This window comes from Ooceraea biroi, chromosome 7, assembly GCF_003672135.1.
Source record: "Ooceraea biroi isolate clonal line C1 chromosome 7, Obir_v5.4, whole genome shotgun sequence".
Lineage (NCBI taxonomy): Eukaryota > Metazoa > Arthropoda > Insecta > Hymenoptera > Formicidae > Ooceraea > Ooceraea biroi.
In genome coordinates this window covers 2,070,886-2,093,575 of record NC_039512.1, presented here as the reverse complement: position 1 = coordinate 2,093,575, position 22,690 = coordinate 2,070,886, and the positions used below count along the sequence as shown (strand labels likewise).

Genomic DNA, 22,690 nt, shown 5'->3' with positions numbered 1-22,690 from the left:
ACAACAGAAATAAATCGATTGGTTGTTATTATTTAAGCGTATTGCTAAATACGCGTCATGTGAAATAGATACTTTGATGTAAGAATGTGTTGAAGCGTAATATATGTGTGTAATGTATGTACGAGTATGCTAAAATAACCTAAATAAAGTATACGGAGTGGTTGACTGGTTGACGACGCGTGTCTAGCACAAAAAACCTGGAATCTCTTAAACATGGATTCTAATCTTGTATTAGCGGTTCTTGCCAACAAATTATACTTATTGTTACGATATGGTTTTCATCGATGCTGATGTGGTCTTCTCCTTCAACGTACTGCTTGAAGCACTTATGATCAATAAAATTTGTGGCGAAGCTAAAGAGCCACCCACAATACCCACATTTATGCTGTATTTTAAAAAGGAAATACATAAGTGAAAATGTATAAGCTGCAGTAAGCTGTTGAAAATAGTCCAGACATGCAAATGAATGTACCATAGTTATCGGACATAAATTGAAATTCTTTTGTCATACTGTGCAACCGATGTATTGATTTATATCCAAGTAATTAAATGCATTATTTAAACATTTTGGTCCATATTCTCAGCTCACTTTTATGATAAATGCGTGCATTTAGTATATAGTTCACGTTACATATATTATAGAATATCATAAATAAATATACGCATTTATTGATAAAAGTGAGCTGCGAATATAGTCCTTTATAGAATTTAGACGCATTTCTTAAATTACCCGAATTTGATCCATTTTTTCAGAAATTTTGGCACGGCGATCGCGAGTCAAAAAAGGATACACACACACTGTCGCACACCATGCATTTAGCGTATTTTCCACCAGAAATTGGATCGGCGTAATTGACAACTGGCGTAGAAAGCGTAAACTAACTAGGCGTAAGTTTTATAGTAACTTCTATAAAATTACTAGGTTACGCAGGTTACGCTTACGCAAGTTACGCTCCATGTAACGGCACCCCAGGCGCACTTATGTGATCGCGCGCCGCGCGTGCCTCTGTGTATGCGCGTATATATGTAGCGATGTTAATCACAAATGTGGAGCGAAAAGGACGACGAAGGGCTGCCACAACCCCCCTGAAACAAATCGTAAGGAATTTCGAAATCGATATAGAAATTGAAACGAAAAGGATAGAAAACGAATGGAAAAGAGGAAGAAGGGGAATAACAATGAAGAAATTAGAGAAAAATCACAGATGTATCAATGAAGCGACACCATTCGATCCAATTATATACATCTATATACATATAAACAAACAAGGTGTAATCCGGAGCTTTGTTTTACGACAGGTCCTACCGTTTTAAGGGAAACGATGCATCTCTGACATTCAATTTTATTCTGCAAAGGGAACGGATCGCACACAACCCCCACAACCCAGGGGCCACGTGGATCCAAACCCGGCACTGCGTGCCATATATGTTCCACTCGGTCGTCACGCTTTTCACTCGCGAGTGAGCGCGCTCGCGCGCGATAGAAGTCGCCGTCACCGCTCGACGTTCGAGGGAGCGAGGACGGAGGGAGAGAAAGGGAGAAGGAAAGGGCGCACGCGCGTGAGCGAGCGGGCCGAACGAGAGAGAGAGAGAGAGAGAGAGAGAGAGGGAGGGAAGGAGAGGAAAGAGCCGCGGATACGGCGGGGTGTCTGCACCCGTGCGTGAATCACGCTTCAGAAACGCTCTCTCTCTTTCTCTGCCCGCCGTCGTCCTCGAATGCACCCTGTGCTCACCGCGACATTGACCCGTGTGCCGTGTCGCCGCCGGACACCGCCGTCGACGACGGGCCAGCAGCGGCCACCTCGATCGAGCGCCAGTGATAGAACGGCGATCGGCCAGCCAGTCGGCGTCCCTCCTCGTCGATCGAGAGAAGCGACACCCACGAGGAAGTCGCCCCGGCCCCCGCACCGATCGCTCGTACCGCCAGCGATCGCCACGACTACTCGTCCCGTTCGAGTTCCGCAGCCGGTGTCGAGGGCTCTGTGATAATTTCGCGGAGAGTGGCCTTCGCCACGGCGAGAGGACCCGCACCTGCGAATCCACCTACCGGGTGTGCCTTTCGAGAATCGCGCGAACGCTACTGAGAACTCGTCGTCGTCTTCTTCTTCTTCTTGATTGCGTGGTCGTCGTGGTCGTCGTTGCTGGCGGGCTGGAGGCTTCTCTCTACGAGGAGGTTGTGCGGCTGAAAGTGAAAGTCGCGAGAACGAGGCGCGATACATATAAGCGTACATCGACGCGCGCGTTGACGAAACGCGGGTTCAATTAAAGGCATAGAGACGCAGCAACGGAGGATAGACTGGCAACAAAGAAACAGAAGCGGATACAACATGTCAGATGAGGAAGACAAACCCCCTGCACCCCCTGTTCGATTGACATCAAACAGGTACGGCTCCACTTTATTATCTGTCTAATATAGGCATCGATAATTGGTTTGTCAAGGCAGAATCCGATGTTGCAAGTGAGTATTCAGGCTTGCATTGATCTAGACGTGAATAATCTGCGCTATATTAAATCTGCATACAGTGTGTTATACGATATTCATCCTGGACAATTTTTTTATATCCGAGAGAAGACCGTTCAGGTAGCAATCAATATTAGTATAGCTCATTATGAAATTATTGCAATTTACATTGTTAGATTATGTAGAGGCAAGAATTTACATAATCTTACAGTTCATTAAAACAAAAAGTGTCACACATGTAACGCGCAATCTAAAATTGAGCGCTTATAACACTCGTGTTCTCTGTGCAATATTCATAAAAGTCTACGTCCTCCAAAAATAGATATTAAGCTAGTAGTCACTAAAAATAATACCTCTTGGTTGATTTTCTCATCATTACAGATGTTCAGATATAATTTCTAACATTGTCCATAAATAGTTTTGAGACATTACATACGGTACATCTATACATAGATTTATATACTTGCTAAATAATGTCCGTTATAGCAAAAAATATCTCTAGGATGCGTATTTATGTATCTGTATGTGTCTAATATGCTATGTGATGCTGTCAAAAAATGATAAGGCAAAGCCATGTGATGTATCATATATCATATATGTAATTAAACATTACTTTATTATTTATTATCATGATTAATTCATTAATGATAATTTTACTTACGTCTTCTAGGGGGGAATCAGCGCCTAATCTACCAGTGGATATGCGTCCATTACCTAAGGAGCCGGATTCCGACGAGCGCAAGAAGAAAACGCTAAAAGGCAAGATGAAAGTGAAGGAGAACAAGGACAAACCCAACATCAGCTATCCTACGAATTTTGAGCATACCGTGCACGTCGGATTCGACGCTGTCACTGGCGAATTCACGGTAGGTACTCGGTCCGCAATTCGCGCACTAGTTGCCTATTTATTTACACTATTGTTCAAAATGCACTTGCTTACCGCTTCGCTGTTGTATCACGGTGCGGATTATCTATGGGGGAGATTGCGGAAAAAGAGAGATGAGTTTTACATTATCGTAGATTACTATTGGCATTGTATTATTATATCTCTGTATCATTGTACCTATATATATATTGTATAAATATATATACGTGTGAGGATCACACATGGATCTTCCGTACCTGATCGAAATGAAATATGAGACACTGGTTCACATATATTCGAGGATTTCGAGAATGGTACTTTGTCCGATGCTTCTTATACTTTATTATTTTCACATGACTAAACTAACAAGACACGTATTTCTTTCCAAGCTGCCACTGAAAGTAAGTAAATTAATAACGAGTTAGTCTGCACCTGTACTTTATGTTGTACATACATATACACTACGTGGTTCGACACTTTCTTTCCGTTGCGGTTTTTATAACATTGGGCGTCTATTTTTTCGTTTTAATAATATGTACGTACCGAGTTTCATCGAAATATATATATATAGTCGCTTCTGTAGATTGATATAAGCTTTAGTCGACGTTGCATACAACAATGTTCATTTCTTTCTTACAGAATGATTTCCGACATAATGGATGGGATCCTAAATTGATCAAATTTTATCAATTTTGTTTACATGCGTGATCGTGTTGATTTGAAAATTGAAACTGTGCATGTACTCATACGTATAATTAGATGACGTTATAGAAAATTAAATAGCGATTAAATCTTTGAAACTACATAAATATACCTGTTAAAACATATATATATATATATATATATATATATATATATATATATATATTTGGGTAATATAAAATTTGAAAATATTTTCCATTTATCCTGGAACAGAGTTTTCCCGCAAAAAATTCACTAAAACATCTTTATTAAATATTTCAGATTTTAAACGTGAGAAAGATGTCTGAAACCTACAGAAATAACAGATTTGATTGATATGTCACGTCTGGAATTTGTCAATGTCTACAAATATACATGACACAGAAATGTTTCCCAATCCTTATTCTTCTACACGTCGTAGTTGCATGTTTGAAAGTCAAAGTTTGGAATTAGTAGTAGGTGTACTCTAGATATATTAGATATAACGTGTGTTATACTTGCCACAAAATTGAACTGAAATCCTTGCCAGTTTATCTGTTTTGTACGCACGATGATTGCCGTGTCTGACTGGTGCGCGTCTCTTTCTTAGGGTATGCCGGAGGCATGGGCGAGACTGCTCATGTCCAGTAACATCAGCAAGCAGGAGCAGAAGAAGAACCCGCAGGCTGTGCTGGATGTATTAAATTGGTACGATAGCAGCAGCAAAGAAGCGAAGGGCTCGAAATACATGACCACGACCAAGATGGTCGGAGTTGTCGGTGAGTGCAGATCTGTCAATACTTAGAGAGACTTGTAACACGACTTTTATAACCGTACTAACGATGATGTAATATCTCTAAGAGTACAATACCCCTTCAGCTCCGATCGAAAGAGCGAGTAGTCCTCGGAGTATGGGAATGGGTATCAGCACGGGGGTGGGAAATATTCGTGGCCAAGCAATGTCCCAGGCATCCGGCAGCTCTCATTCGCAGCATTCGTTGAGCAGGTGAGTCTTTTACACTTTCACGCGCTGCGATGCTCCCTCGCCGTCTAAATATTTTCTGAGAAACGGCAACGTTACAGGATCAGCAGCAGTAGCCCGAGTAGCACGCCGACGGATGCATGCGCGACCAGCTCGGAGCAGGAGGACGAGCCACCGCCGCCGCCGATCTCCGCCCGGCCGGAACGCACGAAGTCGATTGTAAGTTCTCGGCTAAGCGCAATGACTTAGAAACGCGCATCTGCGATTAGCCTGATGGCATTTCGCTAATTCTGGAACGTTTCGCGCAGTACACGAAACCTATAGAAGAGGAACCACCGCCTCCGATGACGACTGCGCTAGGCTCGCCGCAACGGAACGGCATGCAGCAACAGCAACAGTCGCAGTTAGATAGAAATAAGAATCAAGCGACGCCAACGTCAACGACGACCGATCAAACGCGACCGGCGCAAAGCGACAAGGCCAGAAAGAAGAAAATGTCGGACGACGAGATATTAGAGAAGCTCAGAACAATCGTCAGCGTGGGTGACCCCAATAGAAAGTACACGAAGATGGAGAAGATAGGACAGGGGTAAGCAAAAAAAAAACAAAAAAAAGCGAGCAGCAGCCATTATTAAAACGAGCGCCGAATCATAATTATATCGATTCTGTCGGCTTTGCAGCGCCTCGGGAACGGTGTATACGGCAATAGAAACGTCCACCGGCATGGAGGTTGCAATAAAACAGATGAATCTGTCGCAACAGCCGAAGAAAGAGCTTATAATAAACGAGATCCTGGTAATGCGGGAGAACAAGCATCCGAACGTTGTAAATTACTTGGACAGTTATCTAGTTGGGGAGGAGCTCTGGGTGGTCATGGAATATTTGCCGGGCGGCAGTTTGACCGACGTCGTCACCGAGACTTGTATGGACGAGGGTCAAATCGCCGCGGTGTGCAGGGAAGTGCTGCAGGCGCTCGAGTTCCTTCATTGTAATCAGGTTATACACAGGGACATCAAGTCCGACAACATCCTGCTGGGCCTGGACGGCGGGGTGAAGCTCACCGATTTCGGTTTCTGTGCGCAAATCTCGCCGGAGCAGAGCAAACGGACGACCATGGTGGGCACGCCGTACTGGATGGCGCCGGAAGTCGTAACGCGGAAGCAGTATGGACCTAAGGTAGATAGACGCGTTTAATTACTAACAACTAAAAAAAGAAACGAGTAAAAATTGAGGTTGTATGATTAACTGTTGCAACGTACCTCGCAGGTTGATATATGGTCGTTGGGTATAATGGCAATTGAAATGATCGAAGGGGAGCCACCGTATCTGAACGAGAACCCGCTGAGAGCGTTGTATCTGATCGCGACGAACGGCAAGCCGGAAATCAAGGAGAAGGACAAGCTGTCAGGTATATTTCAAGATTTCCTGGATCAGTGCTTGGAGGTCGAGGTGGAGAAACGATCCGCGGCTTCCGATCTATTAAAGGTGAGGTGAATCGTTATCGTTAACGTAGAACGTGTATTTTTAGTCAACGCACTTCTCCCGGACTGATTTAATCGGAAACGTGTTTGTGTTTAAATTGCATTGCAGCATCCCTTTCTGAAATTAGCCAGGCCACTAGCGTCGTTAACACCTTTGATAATGGCAGCGAAGGAAGCTGCTAAGGGTCATTAAGGGACGGCGGTGCGTCTTTAGGCTGTAAGTCGTGAAACGTGAGTGTAAGAATGATGCGAGGAAAAGGTAACAGAAATAATGAATCACCCTCCCAAAACGGAAACGGCACAATAATTCAATAATATATAATAAATAATGAATATAAACGTATATATATATATATATATAAATAAATATATAAATATACACATATAGATATATGTATATGCATGCACATGTGTATATCGTATGCGATGTATTCTGAATAATATACGGCGTCGTACCACATATCATGTACACATGCGTATGCATATATCCATTACATATGCATATAGATCGTATAGGTAAATAGATATTGATAGGTAGATAGATAGGTAGGTAGTTAGATAGATAGAACTTATTCGGTACTGTGATGAGGTATCGGAAACAAAATGGTTGCGGAGTTTTTAAAGAAAATGCTCGATTCTCGCACGTTGCGAGAGCACGAAACACAAAGTTAGATCAGTAGGAGCTATGAGCTCGATCTGACGGCGGAGATCTTGTTTTCCTCGATTGAAATCCAAGTTACAATTAAGTGCAATGGACTCGGGAAAGTCGTAACCTAGTCTTCGCAGAGGAAATAAAACGGGAAAGAAAACGGAACGGTTCTTTACTGTACGCTGTTGCCTGAGATGAGCTCCTGGCGCAATTCCGATGGATCGTCATCGAGGAAATACAAGCAATTGTCAGTTATTTTCTAAAAATATGAGACTAGTATTATTAACTCTAACGAAAAAAGAAAATTCGGAAAATCGGAGCTAGCAAGAAGCGCATATTATTTATAGCGAGAAACTTACTAGATAATACCACAAACAAATGTGAGCATAGGACCTATTCTAATATATCGTCATCGTTTAACGGGAGAGATAGTAGACAGAGGAAAAAGAAGATTGGTCTTTGTGTCGGACTCATATTTTTTGATGGAAGCTACGGTCAAGCAGAGCAATATGTTTCCAGTGCGTTTTGGCCCGGTTAGTGCGAAGATGGCTGGGTAGCAACAGCCTAACCAGTTTTTAACTTTGTTTATCCAGTAATCGCGTTCTGATCGCTGAACATTTATTTGTTGTCGATCAAGTTTTCTTATATTGAAAAAAAATCATTTTAGCAAATTTCTCAAACAGAAACACCGCGACTTCCGTTGCCGTTCAATATATAGAGATCGGTTTTTATACCAGTGTTGCAAACCGACTGCATAAAGAAATTGCATATCTCGTTTGAAGCTGCTAACTTAGATTTCTAGGGCAAGAAATGAGTAATTTTTCTCATTCGCGCCATTAAAGAAAAGAAAGGAAAGAGAAACAGAGACACGTTAAGACGTCGAACTTATTACTGAAGTTTATTACTTAGTTGATAAGAACATCTTTCCGAGGACAGTGCTTGTCCACGTTCACGTGTGTTCTTCGCTGTAAGTCCAACGCAACTGTCTTTAACGTGTCTTGCAGAACAAAAAGGCGAAAAAGGAATAACGAACGGACGATCGATGAAACTTGAAGGCAAGGTTCAGACGTAGGAGCATTTTGTGACACTATAAAGTGCCTGTCTTGTTGTTTAGAGACATGAAGAAAAAAAAACTCGCGCTAGATTTCTTATATGAACCACCGTATTACGATTTGTAATATTTCGTTCTATAGCATCGTGAGGGAGAAGAAACAAATAAGCAAGTACGTATATAGTGAATTTGAGTTTAACGTATAAAAACGAAATTCGTGGTTCTGTATGTATGGTTGTATTTGCATCGAACATTATTATTAAGATATGTCTTTCCTATTAATATTGTATTATACATTATTCGAGAGCGTCGTCGTGTCATCGAAACTTGCAAGTATTTAGTTATTTTAGGCGATATCGTGACTGTTAGATTTGTATTCGTTTTTTATTCTCTTCATTTTCATATGTCTCCCTAATTACTTTCGATCGAGACTGTTAGTCACGCGAAAACAAGCGTTTAAAGTGTCAAGAATTTGAAATGTCAGAGCTGTGGCACAGTTATTTATGAACTTCCAATTCCAGTGGCAAGTACAAAAGAAACAGTCGGAAATTAAGAGAAAAAAGCATTGAACATTTGTTGTTTTTTTTTTTTCGAATAACGAGTTTGACATTATTCCGCTTCCTCGCTTTCGAGTTTCCAAAGCTCACGAATGCCACTTAATCTTGATTTTCGGTTTTTCGCGTGGTAAATGTGTAGCTCGATCGAGAGGGTGGGATTTTTGTTATCTATATCTATATATATGTATGTATAGGACTCGTATATTAATATTATTAACGGAAATCATGTGAGAATATATAAATACGATAGTTATAAACCGAGAAATTAACGATACACTTATATATTGCATACGAAACGAGAAGAAAAAAAAAGTGAGAGAAGGAAGAGCCCGTATATTATTTGATAATGAAAAGCCACATGATTGAAGCGTACTCACTATTCGATGAATTTACTTTTCTTCTTCTCTTTTTCTGTAGTATCATTTTTAAAGAAGCCTGATTAGATTTTTATAATAATATTTGATTGTGTACTTGAAAGATAGAGAGAAAGAAAGTGCGAAAGGGAGAGAGAGAAAGAGGAAGCAGCTCAGTTTACATTAATGCTTACAACCGAATTTAGGGCCAGTATGCTGACAGAATTTAATGCAATTTATCTTTAAAAGAATCAGGGACTATGAGATAGAATATATTAAATTCATGCTTTTTCAGTATTCCGTGAACGTGTTACGAACGCTCCGCATTAATTTTCACTTCAGCGCCTGCCTCTAAAATCGGCCCGGGTCGTGACAAGTTGAGAGTTATACAAAGTAACGTGCGCACGTCTTTTAGTATTAACGAATGAAGAGTATGATTGCGTGAAAAAAAAAGAAAAAAAAATAGAACGGTGCGATCCAGGGTTATATAGTTGACGATCAGGAGCACTTAAAAAGCGGGGTCCTGCATTTTCACAAATATCTCGGATCGATGAAAAGAGCTTTGTCTTCTATCATATTTTTTCGCGGCAGTTATTTTGACAGTACCGCAGCTAATATACTAGCAGCTATTTAATGTCTAGTGTTATTTGCGAATCGGTTCGCGCGGGATGCAAAACTGCCTGCATGAGAAATCATCTGATGGATGCATACCCCCCGATTGAAACGCATCTTAGCATGTAGACACGTTCGCTAATGACGTACCGAATAATCCTTTTATCGCGCGAACAAAAGTACAAAAATTGTACCAAACATGCCTTATCGTAATTAATAATAAGTGATGCACTACGAAAGTACTCATTATTTTTGACATTGACAAACAAATCGCAAATATATAGCAAATGTACGAGGAAGCTTTGAGAAAGATACGGACAGGCGAATTTTTCACAACCGAAAAAGATGTAGGCAACTTTGCATCCGTTTGTGCATCCATATCATGATGATCGTTCCAATTGCATTTAATTATTCGCTATGTGAAGCATGTGTATTATCGTCATTTTAGGTTCTTAAAACTATAGGTTCCTAATAATGTGAATCATGTTAAGTGTGTGTATGAATGTTTTTTTTTTTAGCATTTTATGATGTTTTTGAAAATGCTTTGTGATCTCCAAATGAAAGAAAGAAGTAGGCCTATAGAGTAACAAAGTCGCTATTTTACTGCAGAGATTGAAAAAAAAGAACTTCGATTTTGACCCTTCTCGACGGAGGTTCATTCGACTTTAACTTTTGTAAAAAGAGAGAGAGAGAGAGAGAAACACATTTATCGCGCTATTGAAAATCATTCGGCAGAAATCTGGTCTCTCAGGAAGAATGTAATATTTGAAATTTTTATGACGACGTGAAGATTTACAGAACGCAGGAATGCAAAAGCAGAGGAGTAATGAATTGTAAAAATAACGCCTAGAATTTTGCGTATATATTGTACTATAACACCTTTCAGTTTGTTTTGAAACGTTACAATATAAGGAAACATTTTATAACAAACATGTTATTCATACGAAACGCCCTTCCTACCTAACAGTATTAATTAAGGGAACCACAAAATCACTGGCCACTGTACGTTCGCTCCTCATTAAATATATTAGTTTGGAGTACAGTATTTACATTACACACTATGACGATTTATATAACATTGGAAAAATAATATCTTTTGGTTCAATATATTTATCGCCTCTCCGATATTGCATTTTCTCGCGTCATACAATATACGTGCATACAACTAGTGATACATACATTTCATTGCAGATATTATACTTTCTTTGGTACGAATATATACATATCGATTTGTAATATTGACAGTAAGGAGGTATACAATACAGAGACTCGAGGGAACTGACAGTACAGAGTTAGCCTCTCATCACGTACGGAAAGTCGGAAACGTGCCATCTCCACGTGAATAGCATACTTTGACTTTGGTGGAAGCTACAACATGGACAGGAATATTCGCAGTATACACGAAAGTTGTATACGATTAAATGCTGCAATAGGTCGAACAAATATGGTAGTCGACGTAGATAATGTTCACCGTATCAGGAGTGGTAAAATATTTAAATATTTTCTATTACGATCTACAATGACGAAACTTCCACTTTTTTTTATACAGAAATTCTATTTAAAAACTTGACAATAACAATTAATGATACATTGTTATTCTATCTCTTTACAATGTACTTTGTACAAGTAAAAATCGGAGGTATTTAAAATATGTGTAACACGTGATAAAACTCCCACACACACACACGAGTCTTTCTGTAAATATCGGAAGCAAAATTTCATTTGCACGCGGGCTTGTTTTACACGGAGCTTTTCTCTTCTCCCGCCGAATGGAAGTTTATAGATGCGGAATTGATGCAGAAGCGCTTCCCCGCAGGCTTCGGCCCGTCGCTGAACACGTGGCCCAGGTGCGCGTCGCATTTTGAACAGGTCACCTCGGTCCGCACCTTATCTGGGTTTGCGATCAGCAGTAGTAGATTGCCGCCGACTAGTTGGCGTATGATCGACGCGGCGCGCAATTTTCAGTGGTGTTTGTTTTTCGATGATGAGAGTGAAGTGGTGGTTCGGTGGTGGTAGTAGCCAAGGAGTGACCAAGGAATGGTTAGGGAGAGCAAGAAGAGAAAGAACAATAGAGTGTGATTAGACGAAAGACCGACACCATTCTCGTGATACACTTTTCAGAAGTAACAAAAGCGATCTAAAGGTCTTGGATCAATAAGATTGAACTAAAAATGAAAATAGATTTGGGAGAACAAATAACATTTATGTGACACTGAAAGAATAATAATGAAGAGAGATGCGTACATTGTTAATCAGAAAATGTTTTTCACCGATTGACTTTATTTTAGTTCATTATTCAATAATAATCTCAGCTACCTCGCTTGTTTATTAGCAATACATTTATAATGCAGCTCCATATTAATATGTTGTATACTTTATATTTCATTTGCAATTATTGTAACTTATTCTATTATCTTATATCTTTATTTATTTAATAGCCGTACAATGCAAAAATATTTCTTTGTATTTTTAGCTGCGAGAGAGACCATTGCGATACACTTGCAATTGATGAAATATTGTTATTATTGCAACTGTCATAATTATAATGATAATACGTTGCAATGTAAAAGCAACAAAATTTCAATTACATCCAAGTTATATCATAAGAAGCGACATTTAAATACGCTACAAATTCACAAATAAAATATTTTTTAGTATTTATTTAATAGTTTCGAGTAATTAAATTGCAAATTGTTAAAAGTTATATTTATTTATCAACTATACAAAATTTCATATTAAAACAGCATTGACAAATATACTTGGTTTTTAGTTATATTTGCAATAACTGTTTCATAATGTACGACTAGCGAATTAGTGTAATATAAAAAGTGATGTAAGTCTAACACAATCACACTCTAAGCAACTGCATGCAGGAATCGAGGAGAACAGGAATTTTTATCTAATACATAGATAACATTTTACATACACAATAAAATAATGTATAAATTCCATGTAGATCCTGTTTCTCTCAGAAAAGTTTTAAACACACACTATGCTAAATATATCTCTGTGCACCAAATTTTAATATTTATTATTAAAAAGAGGCATAAAAATTCTCAAGTGGGAAAAAATTAAATTATAATCATTGTTATGTTTATGGCTTATGTGTTATATTATTTTGGTTCTTTAAGAAACGAAATGTAAAAAGACTTCTACTTTAAAGAAAACCAAAGGAGTGCAGACAGAATGATATGACCAGGATAGGTTCAGTAATGTTACGTGAAAGTATGATTGTCGTTTACGTTATGATTCTTACTTCTATAAATAGTACGCAGGTATTGATAACTAAAAATAATAATTGACAGATTATTCAGGAAATATTAAATCTTGTTACAATTTCTTCTCCTTAAGAAAGTTTTTTTTTTTAATGTACCTGCGTACTATTAAAGATTGTGCAATGTTCAATGATAAAATAAAAGTAAGATGTGTATATTGTGAGTTGCCATTCTAAGAACGAGAGCATAATCATAAAAGACGACTACGTTAATGAAGACAGATTGAGACTAGAATTGCTTACTGTGAGAGGTGTCTTTAGTCAGTTTGATGCGTCCCTGATCTAAAACCTCGTTGAACGCAGGCCACCCGCATCCGCTGTCGTATTTGGTGTCCGAAGAGAATAATTCCTGATCGCACACGATACAGGCGTACGTGCCCTTCTGGTAGAATTTATCGTAACAACCAGTAAACGGCCTGTGCAAAATAAAGCGTAGGAATGAATCGGGGGTAACAAGGTGGTGCGAGAGCGAGAAAGAAGGCCAAACTGTGCCACGTACTTTATTTTTAAACCCGTTGGCCGTGAAGCGGCTCAAAGCCAGGCTCTGCACACGCTCTTAAAAAAGTTATTTCGATATACCGCGTCTAAGATTAAATTGTTTAACGCGCGGAAACGTAAACTTTGTTCTTCAACTGTAATTTATGACGTGTCCCGCAGTGAGAGGAGCGTCGTCAATTACGCGGTTTTATTTGCATTTGTTTTACACCGATAAGCCGCATTAAACATCAGGTGTTCAAATTTTCATGAAACTGTGAGATAAATATGCGTATCAACATGTTTATGCGTTGCTCTGATTTATATAAATATTTGCATACTCGTAAATTCTTTTAAAGATTTAGACGGCACAGTTCTAAATATCAATTGGCGGAAGTTGCCTAACAAAGTGCAGATACGAAGCACGGTACCGCGCACTTGCTTGTGTCACCAACATAATTAGAATAATTTGACCCATTATCACCGTTACGCAATCACGTTCGCAACAGACGATGCTTCGGCGACTGTTACAAGACCAGCGAGTACCATCGTGGAGGAAACCAAACGCGCCGGTTGCGATAACGTGGCTTTGTCATCGAACGGATATACAATTTTGTCTCGAACAAATTATAGCACGGAAAATTTGGCGACAAACGTCCTTCGATTGGCGCGCAATAAGGAGACAAATTAAACGAGGAATCGTTCGCTTAATTTTTTCTTCACAAGTAGCGCAAAATTAACTTCCGCGATCCGTCGCGTTCTCATCGTCACGAGCGAAGCGAGCCCGGATCATCCACGCAATTGCGACATCCGCTTCTAAAATTGACTTCGGGTTTCGCGCCCCTTCGTGCACGCGCCTCACCTCTCCGTGCCCTTTTCCTGCGTCACATGCCACTGCAACGGCGTCAAGCGTTTCCGTGCTTCCTCCTTGTCGACCGCCGTCGTCATCCTTCTGATCGCGGCGACCGTGAGACGCAGAATCTTCAGACGGGGACGAGTCTCTCGGAATGCGGAATGCAAGTCGGGTTGACGATTCTGTAATTGCACGCAGATTTACCGCGTTACGGACGTGATCGAGTGACGCGCGAGACCGATGCTCCCATCGGCGAACTTCGCCGCACTGAACCCGACTGAACCGCGCTCCGAGAGTACCCAATGTCGCATCGCCGCGTCTCGTACGACAGCTTGGCGCTCCAGTCACTTTCCAGGCACTAGCGTGAGACGTAACGGCGCATCCCCCATTGACATTAGAATACATAGACGGAGCCCTAGCTATCGAAGAAGGTGAGGGGGAGCCTGATATTCGCGGTAAGGGGGAACTGGGGGAACTGCATGAACTTCGGTCTAATTCGGTTACGTTCGGCCAACGTTCGGCTAATGGTTCAGTTGACGGAGCTCCTGCTCACATGTTGTGCTTGTGCTTATTGTATTGATATCTAAAGTGATTATGACCTTTTGGATTTCTATCAGTGACATGAGTTTTGTGTTTTTGGCTGCAATAATCGTATAAATAATAAAAATTCTGAACAATTAGAAAAAGAAAAAGCTGCAAACAGAAAGTTTTCATTCCACTTGTAAGTAAATTATTTGAAACCTAGATTAGGTTATAGTTATGTTAATAAGAAATTATATGTCATTTTATTGAGTAAGTAAAGCGAACTAAATGGTTTGTTGACTTGATTTACATTATTATCAAATAATAATGAAACAGGTATGACGCCAATTATTTTATTATATAGTTATATTTACAGTTGTAAAATAATAAAAATAATAAATAAATAAATTTACAAGTATGTGTTTCTATATTGTATTTTATATTCTATTGAATTTCTTTATATATATGCGTATTTAGATCAAGAGTTCTCAACTCTATTTACCTTTCAAAGTGTTTCTCTTTTTGCAAATTTTTACACATTCTAGATACGGTTTAGCTTCATAAAGCAAAAAAACACTTTTATTTCCATTTATTATTTAATACATACATATAAAATTATTAAAATAACGTTCGCGATTTGTCAAAAATAAATTTTCTTCAAACATTTCCATAAAAATCTCATTGCGAATTGATGATGTCGATGGAATTGTCATGCAACGCCGAACATAACCGAACCGCTAACCACGGAATTACCCGAAGTTCATGCACTACTCCTCTTACCGCATTTATCAGCTTCCCCTCTGAGAAGGCTCCGTCTATGTATTCTAATGTCAATGGCATCCCCTATGGTAAGAAGTGATGCAATGGCCAGTCAGTCTGCCGTCTTGCCATTAGACAGAACAAAAGGTGTTTTAATAATGTTTCATGACTTTCTGTAACATAACGCAAGTATAACCTTAATTATAATAGGCTACAAATAAATTCGTTCATGCGCGCATGCGCCTGCATACGATTTGAATAATGATCTTGTTATTATATGCAATTTGATTTAATCGAAAATCACAGCAGTATAACTTTGTTATGTATTCTTATATTATATATTATATAATATTCGACTTGTATTATTATATTATTTTATAATAGATTGTTCTACGTGCCTAGTAGACCGACAACTTGTTCTAATGTAGCTAAGGAAGAGCTCAATAGCAAAAATTTCAAAAAATTCATTACTATAAAATTATTTCGTTTCTAAATAAATTCTCGGTAATTATGTACTTTAACCACGGTCTTATATACAGGTCTGGAAACTTCAGAGGTGAAGATGGATCATTTTGTGTGTCACTTTTTATTTCTTTAGTAGCCACTAGAGGCGTTGCGATCGATGTTCGCAGGGTGACGAGGGACGTCAGAGGCCGGGGAAATATCTGTCTGTCTTTATTCCACTCGCAGTCTTCACAAAACAATATGATAAATTAATAACGCTTTAAATAATTTAAGACTATAAATGAATTAGTGAAATATGTATATGAAATAAAATTGAGTTTTTATTCTCAAAATTAAGTGTGAATAAAAACGAATCCTTCCGTGATGGAAAAAAATGTAATAAAATTTGTTGAAATGTATTTGAAACTCTCTGTCAATTGACCTCGATTCATTAACATTTCATCATAAATTTTTATATTTTATTATAAATTTTCGTATTTTATTATAAATTTTATATCTAATATTCCAAAAGTTTGAAAATTTATGATGAAATGATAATGAACCGGGATCAATTGATAGAGATTTTCAAATACATTTTAGCAAAATTTTATTATATTTTTTCCATCAGGATTTTATGTTTAAATCTGTCCTTTATCTTTTTATTTTATTTTTGCGGGTAATAGCTTTTTCCCACTTTTTCCAAGTAACAATGTCTTTCGACACCTGAAATAAAGAACGTTTCTGCTCGGTTCTACTGCCGGTCTTGCAATTTGGTACCGCACACCATTTCGTCATTTCAATAAACGTTTCGATAACTTTTGTAGTCAATAACCGTTTTTCAATAAGAGTCATGAACACACGTGGGTTCTTATCTCCGGTTTTTCAGGTTATATTTATCTGCGGACATCGATGACAGCGACGAGTAGTGGTTATGCTAGAAACTAAATGTGTCTTCAAAAAGCGGCCATACTCCCACCACTGAAATTAGAGGTAGTTTCCAGACCTGTATGTAAGACCGTGACCTTAACGGACCCAGCCCCGATGACGTTGACCTTGACATATGTTGTCAAGGTCACCCTCCTGAGTGACCTTGAAGAGGTTTTAGCCGTCGCTCGTTGTTTATTAAAAAGTTATTAACAAAAGAAGTTTAATAATTTTGCACGAATTTTCAGCTGTCTACGCGAAGCAAAGACTTGAGTTTGACATATATTACAAAGGTCACCTTCCTGAATAACCCGCACTAGGTTTCACCCTTCGCTCGCTTTGCCCCTCCCCCCGCTCTCCCGCGAAGCGGGCTGAAAACGGGCGTATGTGTCCGGGGCTCCAGTTTCGGAAAATATAACCTAACCAGGTTAGGTTAGGTTAGGTTAAGTTAAAGCAGAGAATACTTTGTATTTAACTGTTTGTGCTTTTGGTTAAAGTGAAGAATACTTTGTACTTATATTAAAAGAAACTATTCTATATATTAACAATTCACTGCTTTAAATGACTTTCCTTTCTTCGTTCATATACATATTCGTCGTTTATATCTTTCAATATTCAATATTCTTTCAAAATAACTACTATATTTTCGAAATTTCTTTTGTTAATAACTTTTTCATAAACAACGATCGACGACTAAAACCTAGTGCGGGTTGTTCGGGAAGGTAACCTTTGTAATATACGTCAGTATCATGTTCTTGCTTCACGTGGACAGCTAAAAATTCGTGCGAAATCATTAAACTTTCTTTGTTAATAACTTTTTAACAAACAACGAGCGACGACTAAAAACCTCTTCAAGGTCACTCAGGAGGGTGACCTTGACAACATATGTCAAGGTCAAGGTCATCGGGGCTGGGTCCGTTAAAGTACATAATTACCAAAACTTCTCTGTCGCATTAATCGGATGTTGATTCAAAAAAGGTATTAAAGATTTTTCTTGCGTGACTTGAAAAATTTGTCAAGCACTAACGCCATCTTAGCAAATATTGAGCGGGTGAACTCAGAAATTAGTCACAAGCATTGCTGTGCGCGCGCGCGTGTGTATGATGACGAAAGAATAAATATACTTATGGACATGCAATCAAAGAATGCATATTCATAAAAAAACATGTTTAAACATTTTTATTCTGTTTCGTTTCTTTAAGTTTTCTAAAAAATCATGTCTCAATGGAACGTGTTGTATATATTTGATCAAACTTATCATATGAATAAAATAATAAAATCCGCGGACAGTTTCAAGAATTTTGACTGCAGAATTAGTTCACGTTGGTAACCATGCCGTGACGCCAACGCTATATTTTCAATCGATGCTCCAACGGCCTAGGAAAAAATCCACGAGTTATCGATATCACTTGTAACTGTTCAGTAAAAATAATATCCTTCCGTCCAATCGAGCGAAATGGGCATCGCATCGATCGAAAACTAAGAATTGTCAGTACAATCTGGACAAACGTCATTCTCGCACCGTGTTCGATTTTCTGAACGCAGTCGCGCCAAGTTGGAGTGACGTCAGGGGGAGCGCTGAACGCTCGTGGCGGGCGTCCGCGATTGGCCGGCTGAGCGGCGTGGTGGGGCGGGAACATGATCGGTCGGCAGCGAGCGCCGCCGCCATCTTGGCAGACCGAAGGAGCCTGCTGTCGCCGTCGGCCGGAGCAACGCCGTCCAGCTGAGCCGTTGAAGCTGAGCGCGAGCTGCTTGGCTCCGCTGCTGGTTAACGCGGAGATTTCGCGGCGGGCTATCGTTCGCGCGACGCGAGCGTAGGAACCGGCTGAGCGGCAGGAGGCGGAGGAGGAGGAGGAGGACGAGAAGAGGTACCGGAAGGCAGCGCGCCGCTCCGAGCGTAGCATCAGGGTGAGCGGGACGTCACGGGCGCCTCGCGCGGTCAGCGCCTGGTCTCCGCTCTCGCGTCGGTCGGTCGTCCGGTGCTCCGGTGCTCCGTATCGTGTGCGCTGTGAAGTTGGTTGGAGTGCCGAGCCCCCGGTCGTCTTGCTCCCATCCGCCCGTCAGTCCGCGTCGCGCCGAAGACGGCTGCCTTCGCTCGATCCTCGCGATCGGAATTTACCGACGGTCCCCGTCGCTGTCACCGTGCTCCGCCAGCCGCGTCACCCCTTCGCCGCTCGTTCTTCACGAGGAGAGCGTCCGACAGTAAACAGCCCGCGCGGAGTTTCCAAAATCCCCGTGAACGTGAGCCGCTAGTTTGCTGATACTCTGTGACAGTATGGCGGGACAGACGATCAACGACAGGCTGTTGGCCGCGAGGCACAGCATCGCCGGCCAGGGCCTCGCCAAGTCCGTCTGCAAGGCCACCACGGAGGAGATGATCGGCCCCAAGAAGAAGCATCTCGACTGTAAGTAAAGGAAGCGATACAATTTTCATAACGTTCATCGAGTGTCGGCTCCGTTGCCGGTGCTCTTCGGCCCGTTCGACGATCGCGCGACCGGTGTGGCGTATTTTTTCAGTACCACAAGGCACAATTACGAAGCTCGCGTTTAACAAATGCAAATCTGAGAAAGATACAAGCACGCTTCGGCTGGTGAGTGGATTCCAATGTGGCGTAAACGTGTGACAGGGCGCCGTGCATATTCCAGTTCTCCAGTCGCCCGGTCGTTCTACCGCACGCGTGGAACCAGCGTAGGGAGATCGTGAGTCAACCGCGACGAGTCCGCTCACCTTTTCTATCGGCCGCCGTTGAAGAAGGTGAGCGAGTGACCCGTTGCCACTTGACTCGCCTCCCCACTGATCCCGTGCGAACCCCGGCACATTAACCAATTCTCCGACAAAGCATAGCTGCACGGAGTCAACCGTGAAAACGTCGGTTCGAGTCTTCTTTCTTCTTTTTAATTAATGATTGGAGCGATTGAGATTTATCGGAAAACGAGTACTTTCTTGAAAACGGATTTTTGCTCTTATGCGAGTTTTATCTCGAGCTTTCTATCACGCTCCTAGAATGCAAATTTTCAAGTGAAAGATATACGAGCGCGATATTAAAGATACGAGGTGGTATCGAAAGATCGCGCGATGTAATTATTTATAGCAGGAACCGTGTGAATCTTTTCTGGACGAGGAATCTATTGTAGTCGATCTCTTTTAGCCTTTGCATTTTCTGCGTTGAGAACTGAGCGAGTGTATGCTTACGTATATTTGTAAAGTAAGAAGGGAAAGAGAAAAAAAAAGTGTAGGTGTGATATCGAAAAAGAACAGATTGCATTCCACGTATATTCAATTCTTGGAGAGGACTTTTTCCAATACGCGCGATCGTTGCTATTTTTGATACTAGAAGAAAGAATATGAGATTTTAATCAGATTATTATTACTAGAATTATAATTGCAGTGTTTTGAAATTATTATTAATATATGCTACGTATTATTTATTATTACACATTAATCGTTAATGTGCATTAAAGTTTACACACAAGTAAAAATTCTCTACATGCAACACTTTCCCGCATTTGCTATACGTTAAAAGCGAGACGAGCTCATCCCTTCTGAAAGAGAAAGGAAACGCAGGAAAATACAGAAAACTATAGAAAGTGCAGCGTGGAAAAGGATGGAGTCGTACCGGTACCGATTAATCAACTAGTCTTACTCGGTTCACGAGCGATATTCGCAAGCAGGAATTCGATTTTAGAAATTCGGGTTCTCTATCGAGAGTAATATGAATTTTACATGTGCAATCGCTTTTACGTAAAGATCGCGCATTCCGTATGTAAATGTCACTGCTATACATAATTCGAAAGTGACTTCTTGTTTCATCCAAACTACATGATTACGAAAGTGGTCTAATCGTGTAGCTCGTATGTTTTGTTTTTGAGAGAGATGTGATCAGAACGTTGCGTATGTTAATAATGATTCCGCAGATCTAGCCAAATATGTTTGATACACTTATCCTTATCGCATTTATCTCCTCGGTATATGATAAAATTTTCAGAGTACTTTATGTGGAGAAACAAAAATGTGAAAGTACTTTCTCTGTATTTATACAGAGTATAATTACTTATTCAATTGAATAATCGAGGTGTGATTACAAAATCATTATATTTTTCTTGTAGTGTACGATTCCTCCAATCTGAGCCTATAATTTAATATGGATTGTTTGATATTGTTCTGGAGAACAATCGATCTGAACAATCTGTCCGAGGGGTTGAAAGTTCTCTTCAATAGTGCCCTGAACTTTATGTCGGAACTAGCCCCAATTAGAGTAGGGTAGTAATTAATTAAACTGAGGGTAGGGCACAGTGTAACAGTGGTTGTAACATGGTCTTCACTTGGTTCGCATGTTAGCGGTATGTAAATAAAAAAAACGTAAAGGAAACACGATAAAAAACTTTAAGCATGAAAGAATCGAATAAAAAGTTTAATTGTTCATACATGTTAAATACTTTCTTTCTTCTGTTACTGTGATTAAGGTAGAAAGCAATATTATAACGAAACTTATTATATTTAAACTCTTGTGTAATTTTTCACATATTTCAGAATTGCATTTTTTTAATTTCATGACTCATATTACAGTTTTATTTAATTTAATATAATGTAGTTTTTAATTACACACTTTAACTTCAATATATATATATATATAGGCAATATGTATTTTACATATATAATAAAAGCTCTCTCTATAAAGCTATATTTGCCACTCCTCGATATCGTGCAAACCACGTGTCTTCAAACACAATAATTTAGAGGGGAAAATTAAGAAAGAAACCGTGTAAGGTGTAGTGCGTAGAGTTAAGCCTGTATAAATTGTTGCTAGAATTTGTATTCATCATATATTTCAACGTTTACACATTAACTGTGTAAACGTCTACGTCTTGTGTACACGTGATGGTGTACATTACCATGTTTAGGATTAACGGGGAAGACCTCGGGCGCGTCTTTCCTCATTCGACGAACAAGTAATTTTCAAGGTGACGATCCTCTTTCGCGGTAGCTGTGGCCGTTAGTCATGCCGGCCATTTGACGATTACATATCGCTGGTAATTTCCTTCCGTTATAAAGCAAACAAAATATCTTTGAACGGATGACAACAACTTCGATAGTCGGGTCACTATCTCTCTTCGTCTTTCCTCCTACGATCTGACCTCAGCAAACACGTATCTCAATGAACCCCCCATTTCGCATTCAGTAAAATCGATCGACATCTATTTTAGCTTTCGCCTTTACCACTGAGGCTTACCACTTCTTTCTCCATCTAACGGAAGCAGTACTCATTGTCGGAATAATTATTTAATAGGGATATTACAAGCGTCGTTATAAGTTGCACATTAAATTATTGACGTTGAATTAATGAACTACGTCAGATAAAATCTTATCTGATAAATCTCTGCTGTTATCAAACAAAAGAAGCTACCGTTTGAAGAATTAACGGTGAATCGTTCACAGCGAGATTCGCGATTTGCAAGTAAAATAAGCACTTATGCATGATGTCATTCTTTGATGGTTCGACAGTAAATCTTTTCATTAAGAATTAACTCCCTTTCGAGTTTACGATTCATATACACAAGAATAATCGAATTAAATCTTAAAATTATGTTAAAATATAATATTAAAATGTAACATAAAACCACAGTTCAAGATTTAAAGCATACACGTATTGTATAATAACATAGCGGGTAAAATTTGTTTTTCATTAAAATTTAATTTATTCTCCTAAAATTTAGCTTAAATTGAATTAAAATAGAATGGTTTTTTTTCAACTAGGTGAAAGAATTTTT

At 39.6% G+C, this 22,690-nt stretch overlaps 3 protein-coding genes and 2 long non-coding RNA genes across 21 annotated transcripts in view; 2 read left to right on the top strand and 3 right to left on the bottom strand.

The window, feature by feature from the left end:
• Window positions 1-203: 203 nt before the first annotated feature.
• Window positions 204-1,600, bottom strand: LOC105277669. Its single transcript, XR_003406815.1, has 2 exons — window positions 731-1,600; window positions 204-436 (listed from the first exon to the last, which is right to left on the bottom strand). It is a non-coding gene; the product is annotated as an uncharacterized LOC105277669 (long non-coding RNA).
• Window positions 1,601-1,660: 60 nt separating this feature from the next.
• LOC105277671 (serine/threonine-protein kinase PAK 3) lies at window positions 1,661-9,859 on the top strand. Of its 5 annotated transcripts, none has more exons than XM_011336207.3 (10): window positions 1,661-2,383; window positions 3,132-3,327; window positions 3,716-3,727; window positions 4,597-4,765; window positions 4,848-4,992; window positions 5,079-5,187; window positions 5,277-5,557; window positions 5,649-6,144; window positions 6,235-6,453; window positions 6,559-9,859. In XM_011336207.3, exons 1-10 carry the CDS (start codon window positions 2,328-2,330, stop codon window positions 6,640-6,642), a joined length of 1,767 nt encoding a protein of 588 aa, XP_011334509.1. In that variant the 5' UTR covers window positions 1,661-2,327; the 3' UTR covers window positions 6,643-9,859. The 5 variants fall into 5 exon arrangements, with proteins under 5 accessions (XP_011334509.1, XP_011334508.1, XP_011334512.1 ...); XM_011336206.3 differs by having other exon boundaries at window positions 5,070-5,187; XM_011336209.3 differs by having other exon boundaries at window positions 1,662-2,383; window positions 4,866-4,992; window positions 5,070-5,187.
• LOC105277670 lies at window positions 3,122-4,590 on the bottom strand. Its single transcript, XR_893659.2, has 4 exons — window positions 3,870-4,590; window positions 3,584-3,721; window positions 3,288-3,432; window positions 3,122-3,213 (listed from the first exon to the last, which is right to left on the bottom strand). It is a non-coding gene; the product is annotated as an uncharacterized LOC105277670 (long non-coding RNA).
• A 668-nt stretch (window positions 9,860-10,527) lies between the features above and the next one.
• Window positions 10,528-14,602, bottom strand: LOC105277672 (methionine-R-sulfoxide reductase B1). 2 transcript variants are annotated; one of them, XM_011336211.3, is made up of 3 exons: window positions 14,282-14,602; window positions 13,189-13,361; window positions 10,528-11,598 (listed from the first exon to the last, which is right to left on the bottom strand). In XM_011336211.3, exons 1-3 carry the CDS (start codon window positions 14,365-14,367, stop codon window positions 11,411-11,413), a joined length of 447 nt encoding a protein of 148 aa, XP_011334513.1. In that variant the 5' UTR covers window positions 14,368-14,602; the 3' UTR covers window positions 10,528-11,410. The 2 variants fall into 2 exon arrangements, with proteins under 2 accessions (XP_011334513.1, XP_011334514.1); XM_011336212.3 differs by having other exon boundaries at window positions 10,528-11,562; window positions 14,282-14,596.
• A 3,972-nt stretch (window positions 14,603-18,574) lies between these two features.
• LOC105277673 (phosphatidylinositol-binding clathrin assembly protein LAP) overlaps window positions 18,575-22,690 on the top strand; it is a 30,744-nt gene continuing 26,628 nt past the window's right edge. For all 12 annotated transcript variants that reach the window (XM_026971295.1, XM_026971294.1, XM_026971293.1 and 9 more), the window contains exon 1: window positions 18,575-19,326. In XM_026971295.1, the coding sequence (XP_026827096.1) occupies window positions 19,197-19,326 (130 nt within the window). In that variant the 5' untranslated portion in view covers window positions 18,575-19,196. The remainder of the gene's footprint in view (window positions 19,327-22,690) is intronic.

What these genes read in the sequence shown, in the direction of transcription:
- LOC105277671 (XM_011336206.3), top strand. Translation starts at nt 2,328, where the DNA reads ATGTCAGATGAGGAAGACAAACCCCCTGCACCCCCTGTTCGATTGACA. An exon ending in ATGGAGAAGATAGGACAGGG is followed by an intron (nt 5,558 to 5,648) that starts GTAAGCAAAAAA and finishes TCGGCTTTGCAG; the next exon opens with CGCCTCGGGAACGGTGTATA. An exon ending in CGGCTTCCGATCTATTAAAG is followed by an intron (nt 6,454 to 6,558) that starts GTGAGGTGAATC and finishes ATTGCATTGCAG; the next exon opens with CATCCCTTTCTGAAATTAGC.
- LOC105277672 (XM_011336211.3), bottom strand. Translation starts at nt 14,367, where the DNA reads ATGACGACGGCGGTCGACAAGGAGGAAGCACGGAAACGCTTGACGCCG. An exon ending in CAGGAAAAGGGCACGGAGAG is followed by an intron (nt 13,362 to 14,281) that starts GTGAGGCGCGTG and finishes TATTTTGCACAG; the next exon opens with GCCGTTTACTGGTTGTTACG. An exon ending in GACTAAAGACACCTCTCACA is followed by an intron (nt 11,599 to 13,188) that starts GTAAGCAATTCT and finishes TACGCCAACTAG; the next exon opens with TCGGCGGCAATCTACTACTG.